The sequence below is a fragment of the Pteropus alecto genome, unplaced genomic scaffold (genome assembly GCF_000325575.1).
Source record: "Pteropus alecto unplaced genomic scaffold, ASM32557v1 scaffold185, whole genome shotgun sequence".
In the NCBI taxonomy this organism is placed as follows: domain Eukaryota; kingdom Metazoa; phylum Chordata; class Mammalia; order Chiroptera; family Pteropodidae; genus Pteropus; species Pteropus alecto.
Window position 1 is genome coordinate 2,670,702 of NW_006438088.1, and position 14,460 is coordinate 2,685,161.

Below are 14,460 nucleotides of genomic sequence, written 5' to 3' on the forward strand. Positions count from 1 at the left end.
AGATTTAGGAAGAAGAATTGTTATTATATCACAGTAGCTTTATTTTTGATTTGTGAAGAACTGAAAATAGCCTAAATGTGTAGGAAGAATGAATACTGTTAAATAAATAATAGCTTATCTGTTTGCACAATGTTATGCAGCTTTTCTAAGAATGAAAGAATTTAATGACAAAGAGAAATTTATAAATTTAAAAGAAAAAGGCAATATTTATTTTTAAAAGCAATAAATAAAATACTAACTACATGAGTTAAAACTATATAAAGAAAGATAAAAATACACCAAAAATTTAACAGTGTATTTAGTAGAAGTATATTAAAAAATTAACAGTGATTATCAGTGGTTACATAAGGGCACCTTCAAAATGCTCTGCATCTTTATTATGTTTTTCTATATTTCCAGTTTGCATATGACAAAGCATAGTAAGTATGCATTGCTTTAATAATCAGAAAAAATATAAAAGCCTACAAAGAAAAAAACAATAAAAGAAATTATCTATATTGGCATTGTCTAGCAGTGATTGATTAAGGGTCGTGGACTTGTTTTTTCTAAATGTCACATCTTGAACTATAGTTATGTTAAATTTATAATTTCAAAAATTATCAATTTTAATGAGATGACTCATGTCATGCCTTATTTACTCTCTGGTAAGGTGTGACACTAATAATAACACTTTATAGGTATGTAAGGATTTACAGGTTGCAAAATATTTTATTTGTATCATTTCATTCGACTCTCACAAAACCTGTGTAAAGTAGTAATCATCATGTTCCAATTGCAGAAATTGAACCTCAGAGGTTAAGTGAGATCCGCCAAGTCATGTGGCAGATCCTCACTGAACCAGCGTGGGACTCAGCGGTCGTGATTCCGAAGGCAATACTCTCTCAGTTCATGGAATATTTCTAGCAATTCTCATCAAGAATGATAAAAAACTCTGCCATTGCAAACATAACACAAATGCTGCAAGCAACTAAGACATTTGCTGAAAGAGAGTGACTTTGATTTGCTTTATACCTACTCTTTCCACTGTCCTTGCAATGATTAATGTTTTAGAAGTTAGGCTTTGATGTTCCAGTTAGTGCTTTTCCAACATATCTCCAATCCCTTGATATTCTCAACTAATTAAGCAGTGATGTAGACTTTGCATGAAATACTTTTTAATTAGCCACAGTGATTCCCAAATTATTCAGCCTGGGTTCAGGACCCTTAATATTCAAACTCACAATCTAGTGCACATGAACTCTCTATTTAAATAGTGACATCTGAGATTAAGCTCAATAAAGTTTCTATGGAAACTAACTGCCATGTGAAAATTTTCCAAAACACCTATAGACCCAATTAGAAGAGATAAAATGAGTGACAGAAACAGTAGCTATCAATAGTACAGAAAGATTAATTCTACTTCCTCACACTAATTTTCATAAATTTGTCTGCATATTCCTTTGAAGGCTACAAGTTATTTATATTCAAGAATCTCAACTAGATAAGAACAATACATAAAGTGAAAGTTTATATTGTTCTTCAATAACATTGAAGCCAATTTCACAAAAATACATTGATTAACATCAAAGAGCAAGGTAAGCTTACATGAATGTATACACACATAGATAGCATGGACAAATGTTGCTAAAGGTAAAATGTTGGGATTTTTGCAGCAGAGAAGATCAATACGTTTTTATGAATTAGTTCTAAATAAATTTTAAAAAGTTAAATAAGCCTTCTGCCTTCCTTAGAACTAAGAACAAAGAAAAATATTTGCTGAACTTGACTCCAGAATGATATATAAGCATAAACATGTTTATTAAGAGTTGTAATCACATAAGAAGCTCTTAAAATAGCTTTGGGAGTCAAGCATAATATAACAATTCATAAATTTGCAAATTGTTATTTCCTGCTGTGAACATTAACCAAGTTTACTTTAACCTTGACATTTGCATGTAACTGTGACATGCAACATTATTATACGTGGCCACAGGGTTCTTACTTTTGTTTGAGAACTAGGGTCACAAAATATTTTCCTGGCAATTCCGACATAAAGACATTCAAGTCTGTTTCGCAGAATTATAAATTTTTCTAATGAACCACAATGACAGAGCAACATAAATAGTGGCATCACTAATTGGCATCTCAAACTTGACTTGTCCGAAATCTAGCTTCTGATTTTTCCCCTACTGTCTTCATCTCAGTTAATGGTGATACCATCTTTCCAGTTGCTCAGACCAGAGTCATTCTTAACAATTCTGTCAGCAAATCCCCTCGTATTCAAAATATAATCAGAATCCAATCACCTCCCTCCATCTGGGCTGTGACCACCTTGGCCCCACCAACCACACTCTCGTCTGCACTATTACAGTGGCCTTCCCACTGCTCTGCTTCCTTCTGCCTTTCCCCATCTGTCAAAGCTTAAAATCTGTATCAAGCGTGATGCTATTCAGAAAAAGTAAGGCAATCATATCTCCGATGTGCTCGAACTTCCCAGTGGTTTAGACCTCACTCAGAACAAAGCTGGAGTCTTCACAAAGACCAGTTAAGTCCTGCCCGATCAGCATCTCTGTGTGCCTCTCTGATTTACCCACTACATACTCGCTGCCCCAGCCAGGCTGGACTACTCGCAGTTCTTTCACTAAGCCAGGCAGGCTGGCACCTCTCTTTATTCGCTATTCCCTCTGCTGGGAACACCCTCCCCCAGTGTTTGCATGGATCACTCTCTCATAGCACCCCCCGTACCCCACGCCCCATACCTCAAATCAGATATCACCTTCTCCGTGAGGTTTTCTCTGGCCATTCTCTTTTAAACTGCAATTCCTCTATCCCATTATTTTTTATCTCCATTCTTTACTTTCTCTGATGCTCTTAGGACTAATTATTTGCTTAATGTATTTTGCTTAATTTATTTTTGTTTACTATTTCCCTGCACTGGAATGTAAGGTTATTGATAACAGTTCTTTTTCTCCTGTGTTTTCTACCATATTTCCATCTCTTAGAATAAAGCCTCACACATAGTAGATGCTCAATAAATTTTGTTGAATGTTGAGTGAATAAAATATATTTTACTTACAAAGTAATAGCCCTTACCTTTTATTGTAAAAACAGTAAAACTCATGGACTCCCTACATTAAAAGGATATAATAAATTCACTGAATATTTCACTACTAAGAAACGACCGAGAGCCCAGAGATCCACGTTGTACAGGGTTCTATGAGGGTTGTGAGAGTTCTCTATTTTCAAGGATCTTACAGTTGAAGGAAAAAAAAAAAAACTCATTAGGAAATAACTAGAGAACAATAAAAAAGATCACTAAATGCTAAGTCCAAAAGCGGTCATGGTATTTAGGAGGTGCATATTCTAACCCCACCGCAGCCATTAACTGTAGGTACGCAAAGAAACTGCTGCCCCTCTACCCTCAATGTCTTTATTTCACAAATGAGGCAAAATCCCTAGGTGCTATATTGCTTCATTAGAGTTTTTAATTTCTTTTGGTCTATTACTTGAGAGAAAGGAGAAGTCAGTAGGATTCACCTGTGACAGAGATGGGTACCTATTTGGCACCTCTCTTCCCATCTTTGTGACTCTTAGCCTCCCAAGAAGCCGTACTGAGGAAGTTCTAAAACTCTTGATTGCTTGAAAATAGAGCCTCACCAGGCATTGCTGACTGGCACATTGTTGCAGTTCTCTGTGAACTCTACTGAACCTTACTAAGTCAGATATATATCACTGCACTCAAATATATTGGTATATAAATAATCTTCTAAAGTCAAAGTGTGAATATCATTAAAACTAGAAATCTTTTTACCTTATAAAAATTCACTCTCTGGTTATTATTTATCTATATCATATATATGATGTGTTTTGATTTGCCTGAAGAGACAGCAAATTTCTCTAGGTCAAGAGTCTTGGATTATGTACTTCTCTGTCCTTTTGCTGTTGTTGTTGTTATATTGGTGTTTTTTACAAGTGTTATATGAATAAGTGGATCCTAGACTTTTCTAAATAATATCTGCTCAGCCTAGTTATGGGAAATATATGTCATACAATTGTGCTATAATATAAACTTGGTCATGGATAGAGTCCTTCATGCCTGTCTGCCGTGCTGTTATCAACGCAGTGTAGACAACTAGCTTTGAATGGTACCATGATAGACTGAAGATGATCTATCTTGGCAGCATGAACGATACTGAGAAATGAATGAGTACAGCAATGTCTCTAGGCAGCAATGATAATACTCATAAAAGTCAGCAGTAAGTATGAGTTATAGTAGTTTCCAGTGTAGGGCGGGGATGGAGAGGACATCCTGTGGAGTTCACCATGTCCCTGAAAGACCTGCAACAATGTGCCAGTCAGCAATGCATGGGAAGCATCTGATCCACTGGGAACTGGCATTCCTATTTACAGATGAGAGGATGGAGTTTCTTGCCACCTGTGCCCACTATACAACCATGTTGGTGGTTGGTGATGTGGCCCTGGGTGACATTAACTCATTTTCTCCTGACTTGCATACTGAAGCAAGTCATAAAGAAGAAAAAGGATCAATCCAGAGCTGCTTAGTTAGGTCTGTGGCTACATCTCTTAAGCATGCCTGCAATAAAATCTCTTCCCTCTGGCTTAAATACTAGATACCTGAATTCTTGGTTCACTTTTCTTTTACTGATTTTTTTCTCTTCTTAACACTTGCTCCAACAGAGACCAAAGTAGTGTTTCCAGAACAAAGAAACATGGCTCCCTGAGGCAATACACACTCCCTCCTCATTCCAGCTATATTTTAAATACAATGGCAATTTAGCCTTTGCATCTCCAGCCTTGGCATCCTCTACTCTCATTCAACAAGTTGCAATGAGGCTGAATCTCTGAGTTGTAATTTTGTGAACACAAGTTACCTGTGCAGATTCTTTTAAAGTTGGGATTTTCCAGAAGGTGTCCTGGTAGGCGGCACTGGAACCGATGTTGCCAGAACTCAGGGAACCAGGGATTCCTTGTATTAGTTTCCAGCCTTAGTTTCAGGAAATAATCATCAAATGACCTGACCTCTGGAGACTGCAGCTTTATTGTGATTCCCCCGTTGGCTTCCACCTCATAACCTTCAATGACTTCATCTCTGTCTGCCCATCCATCACTAAAAATAAAATAAAGGGTCGGGGTGGGGAGAGAGAAAGACAAACATCTCACAAATAGAGCTCAGAGTTAGGCATGAATAAAGCAATTCAGCAAGGCTAACATCTATTTCAAGCCAGCATTGCTACCCATCAATGATTTTTTTTTGAGGGGGTGGAGAGTAGAAAGTCGTGAAATCATAATATCCCATTTGTTTTTCACAGTAGCGAGAGTGATGAATGAAGATGATGATACCAACTATTACAGGAACTAATGGGTACGGAGCATTTACTAGTCATCAGATCCTGTGCTACTCACTTTTACTGAGTCAGAAGATGTTCTGGGATCTAGGTGGAGCCAGGATATGGATCCAGGCAGTCTGGCTCTCAAGCCCAATGCTCTTTACAACTAGACCACAAAACCCATCAGTTTCCATCCAAACCAGAAGAAAATAAGACTCAGGCACTCAGGGCCTTCCTTCCCAATTAGAGCTCTGCAAGGTTTCAAGGTTGCAATCAAGACTATTATATAAGCTGCATCACACGGGGTAGAACATTGATTTAGCTCAGAAACATGACAATCACAGATTTTGCTCCTGGACGTTGTTCAAATTTACATTGCTTAGAAGTGACCAGATGCCCCCCACTCCAATGCTATTTCAAAATAACACCATTAAAAGAAAACAATCTCACTCTCCAAAATAAAATAATCCTCCTGCTCACTAAACGGGAATTCACTGATATTTTATTCAGTGGGTTTGAATTTTTTAAATTTGATCATCTTCTAGCACATTCACATCTGCCATGAGTGATGTAGCTCCCATTTAAATGAGGCGTACACGTGCATCAGGCTAAGCTTCATGTGAGTAGCTGTGATCCCTTCCTGAGAGAGTATCAAAGAAAAATTGCACCAGACAGAGTTAAATGGCAAAGAAGACTTTATTCGAGACTATGCCAATAGACCAGACACTATAAGCAATCTGCTGAAACAAAAGGTAGGAAAGTTTTTAAATGCTGGGGTATGCTAGTCAGAAAATGCTAGAAGACATTGAGCGGAGCTTGGTCAATGTGATGAAGCCATCTGTGTTCGATAATTGTCACTTATCTAAGTTAGACCCCCGCCTTCCCACAGAAACTGGGGGATAGGGGTTTGCTATGACTCTTGATGATTACATTTCATAGGGATGGCTCCTAGGTCCCCGAGAAAGAAATTTCTTTATTATAAAACTAGCAAAAGGCTGGGAGAAATTTTATGTCTCATAGGGACAGAGAAAGAATTTGCAAAGGCATGTTTTCAAAAGTCAATGTTATAAGAAAAGAGCATTTTTTAGAATGCCCTTCATTCTTTTCTTCCTTTCTTCCTTCCTTCCTTCCAAATACCTTCTGTTTAAGTTAGCATTCCCCAACCATCTCAGAACAGAGTGATTTCTTAATTATCTCTAATTCCTTCATTCCTTCAGCATTTACCTAGCACCCACCATGTGTCAGATGCTCTACTATACTCAGAATTCACTTAAGAATGAGATATGCTATCTTCTGCCCTACAGTGTTACAGACTTGTGGGTGAAAACAGACAGTGAACAAGAATTACAAACACTACTGTGAACAAGAATTACAAACAGTACTATACGGAGGAGGGGACGGGGGTTCAACTTAGTCTGGTGTATATGTACGTATGTGAGTGTGGGTGGGACAGAGGTGATTAGCAATGTCTTTCCTAAGAATGTGATGTCTGATCTGCGATCCAAAGAATCATTCAGATGAAGAGTGAGGAAGGGATTGCTATAGAAGTTTCCTGATAGATTATCTAACATACAGGAAAGAACATGACTCATTCAAGAAATTTAGAGTCAGTACGCTGCAGCATTAAGAGAACTGTGGCAGGAGATGCGGGTGGAGGCACAATTCCTAGCCTAGGAACTATTAGCCTAAGACCACGGGAAGTCCCCAGTGTTGTAAGCCTACTATAATAAGGCCATTCAGCTCTGCTTCCTTGTGGTAAATGACTTGAACATTTTTCTTGCAAGTCTTTTTCTCCTCACCATCACTGAATATGATGGCCAGTCAAATTGACTAAAGGAGAAACATAGACTTATTTATCTTTCTATATGCTCAGTCCATTTAGAAAAGCTCGAATTAGTTTAACTATTTAGAGTTATTCACATTTATATCATAACTACATCTACAGCAATTTGAAGACCTGAACTACATAATTTGTCATATTGAAAAGAAAGGTAAAAATAAAACCAGTTAGGCTTTCAAGAAATTCCGCCTGTGACTATATATTTAAATCAAAATGAGATAACTTGAAGAAAATAATTACTTTTGACATAAAGTTTAAGCTCGAAGTGTGTTTCTCCTCAAGGTTTAATATTATGTAAGATGTGTGTGTGTATGTGCGTGTGATCTGAACAAAAAATCCACAATTTTTAAAAGTGTATGAAATGAATCTTATAAAGCATTTATTTGCATTTCTTTTTTTAAATTAATTATTTTTATGGTGATGGTTAACGAAATCCAATAAATTTCAGCTGTACACTTTAACAGTAAGGCATATATATATTCACACTGTGTGTTAGATTTCTTTCTGTCACCACATATTTGACACCTTTTACCCCATCTACCTCCCTCTCCCTCCCCCTCCTGCATTTCTTTTTTTTAAAAAAATCACTCTCAATTAATAAAAACAAGTATCATATGACAGTGCTAGAAGCAGAGAAAGTATGACATCCCGCCTTTTTTGCCCACACACACAAAGAAGCCTATCATAGGTGTAAAGCTCCATCTATGACTATAAACAATTTGAAGTCATAAGGTTCAGTGGGGTGGACCCCTAAATCCCATTTGCCATTGGTCAAGTCTCTTCCTCTCACTGCAGCTAACTCCCTTTCCAGAAATTAGAGTTGTGTTACGTCCAAGAGGTCATAAGATCAAGGAGAACCAGATGTGATAGAGGAAATATTCAATTAGAATTACTAGGTGAATATATTCTGAAGTGTTAATTGCTAAAGGTTTGTTTAAGGTCTTAAACAAATTTTTGTTTAAGATCTTGCTGTTTAGTTGTATTGGGATTTTTTTAATGAGGATATCGTGTTGGTGAATTCCCTGGAAAACACACTTGAAAACAGGGAGCCGGCGGCTTGCCTGATACCTGGGTGGGTTTTTTCTTTTATTGTTGTTGATGGTGATAGTGGTGTAGACTGTGCTTGACCAGAGATGACCTGCAGCCACCTGCTCACCCCAAGTGTCTGGAGTGAATTCTGCTGCGCTGGGAGCTGACCAGCCTCAGGCAGTGCTGACCTCTCTGTGAGGCACATGGCCTCTCATAGCTTCTGCTGCTCCATCTGTTTCCCCATTAGAGTTCCTTTTCCTATCTGAGATTTGGAAATAGAACTGCATAACATGGATGATCAGGGTGAACACGTAACAGAAAGCTACATGTCTTAAGTATTCCTGACAAATATACAGAAAACTTTATTCCCTCCCCTCCCCTCAATGTTTATATAGAGCAATTCTTCCCAAAATTATTCTTCTCTTCCCACAAAACCACTGTTCTAGTCTCTACAAAATTTCACAAGCCAAGCTTGAATAATAATTTTTTCTACTCAATAAATTCTTATATTAACCACAGGAAATATTATTTCTAATTCCACCAATTATAACTTGACAGGAGCAACATGAGCGTTACTTTTGTACTGTATCAGTGAAAATAATTTAATAAGCAAATCGATAGTAAAAAACAGAAATACAATAGTATTCATTTTTTACATTGTTCCAAAACATTTTTTAAAACCTGTTTACATTCAATTAAAATAATTACAGTCTAGGGAATAAAGCAATTTGATTTGTGTTATGAGTTCAAGTAATTGTGTGTACCTTATAATAAAACTATAATTCTTTAAAAATACTCCAGAGATTATCATCTAATCAGGGAAAGGAAAAAAGCATAATAAAAACAATATTTTCAAAAATATATGTAAACAAGCACAAAATTCTATAAATTACGATGCTAATCATATTTACAAAGGTTGAAGAAATATAGCATAATGTAATTTAAATCAGGTGACATCAACTGTGGGAAGTTTTACAGAGGTTATAGCAGATTTTTGAATAATAATTCAGATTGGCTCTATTCATTCGACATTTATTCGCTAAGAATCTAGTATGAGTTAGGCATTTTGCTTGCTGCTGCAGACACAGTGCTAAAAAGTATAGGCAAGGCTTCTGCCCTCAAGGCAATTACAAAGGTGGGTAAGACTGGCCACTGAATACACAATAGCTACAGAGAGTTGCAAAGACTGAAAGGAAAGGAATACAGGCATCGCCCAGAGAAGGGGCAATAGGTCACATCAAGGGAGAGTCTGCCCAAGCAGAAGTGACGTCTAAAATGAGATTTAAAGGATGAGTCGAAGGTACGCAGGTAAAGAAGGAGATTGAAGAGGGATCAGCAAAAGAGGGGACAAAGCTTTCAAACAAGAGCAAGGCATTCACTTCAGTTGGAGTGTGCGAGGTACAGAATACTAGGACAAGCGTGGCTGAGATCCAGATGAACCTTAACATTCTGTTAATTAAGGGGTTTGTATTTTATTTTTATGGTGTGAGGTACTACTCAGATTTTAAGCAGGGATATTATATGATTAGATTTGTTTGTTTTTTCAAAGATCATTCTAGAAAGCACCTAGACTATATTTGTGAAGCTTCTTTGGTTCTAGAAGTCTTAGATTAAAGTGACAGAAACACAAATAGATATGCACACACACATGCACACATATATGTTAACACACACATACAGTGGAGGTGTTGACAAACCAAGAATTAATATAGTGGTCACAATTAATTTATTTTTAGTTTTAAAATTAGTGGAGGTGTTGACAAACCAAGAATTAATATAGTGGTCACAATTAATTGATTTTTAGTTTTAAAATTAGTTACTGCCATTCCACCATGAATATAGTAGACATGGCACAAAATGACACAAAATGTAGGTCTCTTCATTTTATTATCTGGAACAGCCACTTCGAGGTCACTCAGCCCATTGAAAGTCAGAGAGAGGATGAGGGGATCCCTTCACCTTGTACTACTAGAATTCAAACAGAAACCTTAATTCTAGCCCTGCGGTGTTTCAAAAGAAAAGTAACCAAAGTGGAGGAGAGAATGAGAAGGTGTCAAGTCAAAAGAGGAATAATGAAGGGCATTATCAAAGAACTGAAACTGCCTGCAAAGGAAGTCAAGGTGAGATCAGTTATCCTTATTTTCCCATCCGTTCCTCACCTCTATCCCCCAACCTACATCCGGAATCCTGAGCTTGTGCATCATCTGCCATCTTGTGAATATTCTCCTCTCTTAGCAGAAATGTAGAGCAAAGGTATCTACTAACAAACACTGCGTACACCCATACAAGTGTGAAAGCTATTTCCTAAACCTTCAAGAGACCATTTTCATGTATCAATGACGATTTCATTTCGATGTGAAAGAAGGGAGGGCCAGTGAGGGTAATTACTTGTGGACAAGTACAGTAGCCACCCTTATACATTCTCACACCCCCAGTAAATGTCTGAAAGCATGGATAGCACCAAATCCTATATGTACAGTACTTTTTTTTCCTATACATATATACCTATAATAAAGTTTAGTTTATAAATTAGGCACAGCAAGAGACTAGCAACAATTATGAATAATAAAATAATAATATAATAAAACAATTATAACAATAAAATAAGGGTTACTTAAACACAACTGTGATACTGGTTGATCTCATAACCAAGATGGCTACTATGTGAGTAACATTTAAGTAACATATACAGTGTGGATAGGCTGGACAAAGGGGTGATTCGCATCCTGGACAGGCAACATTTCATCACGCTACTCAGGAGAGCAAGCAACTTAAAACATGAATTGCTTATTTCTGGAGTTTGCACTTAATATTTTGGGGCTGTAGTTGACTGTGAGTAACTAAAACCACAGAAAGTAAAACCATGGATAAGGGATGACTACCCTAGGTCTTTTTCTTCCTTCAAATTCTACTACCAATGTAGGAGCCCATCTCATCTCTCATTTATCTAATCCTGTAAGACAACATGAAATAGGAATTGGTGACCTAAACTTTCTAAGCCTCAGTTTCTCCACCTATAAAATATGGATGGAAATGTTATGAACCTCTTAGCATTGTATGAGAATGAAATGAGGTAATCCATGTGAAACACTTTGTCCAATATTTAGCACATGATGAAGTCTTACCAGATGTTAAAAGTTCTTTATCATGAATCTCCTCATGATCCTTCCAATGTACTGAGTTATGTCTACATTTGGGAAAATCTTTCTCTACAAAAGTGCTACTCACGGTGTGGTCCAAGGATTGATGTCAGCTCATGAACCATTCGTTACTAATCAATGAGGCATTAAGAATAGAGACTTAGAATAAGCATTGAGAAAAATCTACAGCCATTAGATATTGTTGCAAGATCTAAGAACATGATCAGTGAACTCATGTCATTGAATGGGGCATAAACACTGTTTTTTTAATTTATATGGTAAACTGCCTGTGGCTTAAGCTATATGCATGTCATATGTAGTAAAGCCATGTTATAGTATGTGACATTTTGAGGTTACTTTGCCAACTGTAACCCAAAAGTATATAAACATCTGAGAATACATAAGCATTATTTTTATAAATTTATTTTTATAATCACTTCAAATTTTAATCAAGCCTACTTTATAATTTAATATTTAAAATTATTTTCTAAATTAAGGAAATAAAATTTTTTATTTACTTTAACTCCAATTGTATATGGCCATACGAGGTCACTGGACTTTTTTTTTTTAACAAGAAAAGACACAATCTGCTGAATGTGGCAATAGTATTTAAATGTGGACAAAGGAAGTGATTCCATAGAAAGATGGGCAAAAAGACTTCCAACAAAATATTCCTGAAAATATTTCAGCTTTTACATTAAATTTTGTTTTTATCCCAAATTGACGGTGAAGTGCTGAAACCATAATGTATTTTTGTGTAGCCATTTAAGCTGATGAATTTATGAAATCATTAAAATTTACTAATTGTTTATACAAAAGTATAAAGGGTTAAATTTAAACAAACAAAATAACTCTTTGAAAGAAAATATATTGAATTAAAAAACTGATGGAACCATATGTTCTGTATTCTACATACAGTCATTAGTGTTTCATGAGTTTTACAAAAAGTGGCATTTTGAGTTGCTAAGACTAAAATACACATAGAGTTGCCAAGACTTTAGTGAATGACTGTATCAAAGATATTTGCTTAGAAATGTTCAGTGACTCTGGTAAAAAAGATATCTCAAGTACTACTTTCCAATGCTATCACAGCTTGATGATTTCTGAAACTGTCTAATAGTATAGAAAACCAACTCATTGAATAAATAAATCTGGCACAGCATTCTTTCATTGTAACTTGATAAATGTGCAGATATTGCTTTTGTGGAACTTCTTGTATACGTGCAATTTGAAAATGATGAAGATTTGAAGGAAGAAATTTATGCTCTTGTTTAAATCTTTTTGCTTCATTGCTGAGAAATACAACTAGCTCTAAATTTTATAAAATTATGAAGTATTATTTTGTTAACAAATGTGGTTAGCAGTTTGAGTTTTGTATAGGGGTATATTCTGAGACTGTGACTGCCAATATCAGGAAAAGATTCTGGAATAGTTACCTAAGTTGACTAGCATGTGAGAGAATGTAAATCGATGTGATGCTTCCTTCATTTACAAAGTCTTGATTTGAAAAAAATGGCCAGCCGAAGTAAACAATGCTTAGTGACATCATACAAATTTTGAATTATGTAAGAACCAGTACACTACAAGTGGCTTTTTTGGCTCATCAGAACTAGTGGCTAGCATTTTTTTCTGAATGCTGTGTTCAGTGATTTCACATTGGTAAGTTGAAATTATCCAAGATGGAGAAATATATTTTAAAGAAGCCAGGAAATCCTACAAATTAGGGCTTCTTTTTTATTTATTTATCATTTTTCCCATACAGCCATTTGTGATAATATAAAACCTGATCATAAACAGCTACTGTTGGTATTGAGGGGAGAAATTATGTCAAGAGTGTTTGAACTACAGAACGAACTCTTAGTGTTTCTTTAGGATAGGAAATCAGTTTGCTTCCCAAATTTAAACAAATCAATAGGAAAGCCTGACTTGCTCTTTTAACTGATATCTTTGATATGTTTAATGATCTTTATATTTCCATGAAGAGAAAGAATTAAATTTTTTTTCCAAACAGGAGCTGAGATCAAAGGACAAACTTAAAAGTTAGTAACTTTGAAAAACAAGATTTCTCTAGATTGCCATATCATAGTCATCAATGAATAAAACATGATCTTGATATTATTATCTGCAAAGTGTTGCTGGCAAACACTTTATGAAGTTGGTTTCCTTAGTCTCCTTGGGCTACCAGGAGGTGACTTCAATAGTAGCAAGTTATTTTTCACAGTTCTGGAGGATAGAAGTCTAAGATCTGAGTTTCAGCTGATTGTTTCTGGAGAGAGAGGGAGAGGAAGAGAGAGAGAAGAGGATAAGGAAGGGAGGGAGTGAGGGAGGGAGGGAGAGAAGGAGGAAGGAATAGGGAGAAAGAGAGAGAGAGAGAGCGCATGCGCACAAGATCTCTCTTATTTTCTTATAAGGACACTCATCCTATTAGATCAGGGTCTAACTATAATGACCTCATTTAACCTTAATTACCTTATCTAAAGGCCTTATCTCCAAATACAGTCACATTGGAGGTTAGAACACCAACGTGTGAATTTTTGGAGAGGACACAATTCAGTCCATAGCAGATGGAATATTATTAAATGCATTATTTATTTTTAAAATTCTCCTCTAAGAAAGTAATGGATCTGGAATTCATTTATTTAATCAAAAGATAATTTAAATTGAACCATCACCTTATGAGATAAATTATTGGAACTGGCTACTGATAAAATATCGAAGACGATTTTTGAAAATGCAGCATTATTTGTTTTACTTGGAGTCAAAATGAATACCCCATACTTGCTGAAACTGTTGTAAAATCTCTTCTTTCATTTTCATCAACAGACCTCTGTAAGGCTGGTTATCTTATGAGGAATGTTATAAAAAACAAATAAAGAAGCAATTTACATATGCATTACCTGATGCAAGTATCATTGTTAATCCAACTCAGATAGATAATTTAATAAACTCATTTATTATATTACAGCATTTAAATATTGATATGCAAGGTGTTTGTTCAAAGTGTGCAAATAGGCATTTAACATAGGGAACCCCTACTTCACTTATAATTTTTTATTTATAATTATGAATATCTAAAATCTACACATATAATAGTACTTTTCACAATTAATCACTTAGCACACTC

General features: G+C 35.9%; 1 protein-coding gene across 5 annotated transcripts in view; it reads right to left on the minus strand.

Moving 5' to 3' along the window:
* The window catches only part of GRM1 (glutamate metabotropic receptor 1), a 328,106-nt gene that overhangs the window by 93,631 nt on the left and 220,015 nt on the right, over positions 1–14,460 (minus strand). For all 5 annotated transcript variants that reach the window (XR_001517211.1, XR_001517210.1, XM_006915341.1 and 2 more), the window contains one exon: positions 4,872–5,107. Coding sequence is in view for 3 of the 5 variants with exons in the window: in XM_006915341.1 (XP_006915403.1) it covers positions 4,872–5,107 (236 nt within the window). In the remaining 2 variants the exon portion in view is untranslated. The remainder of the gene's footprint in view (positions 1–4,871; positions 5,108–14,460) is intronic.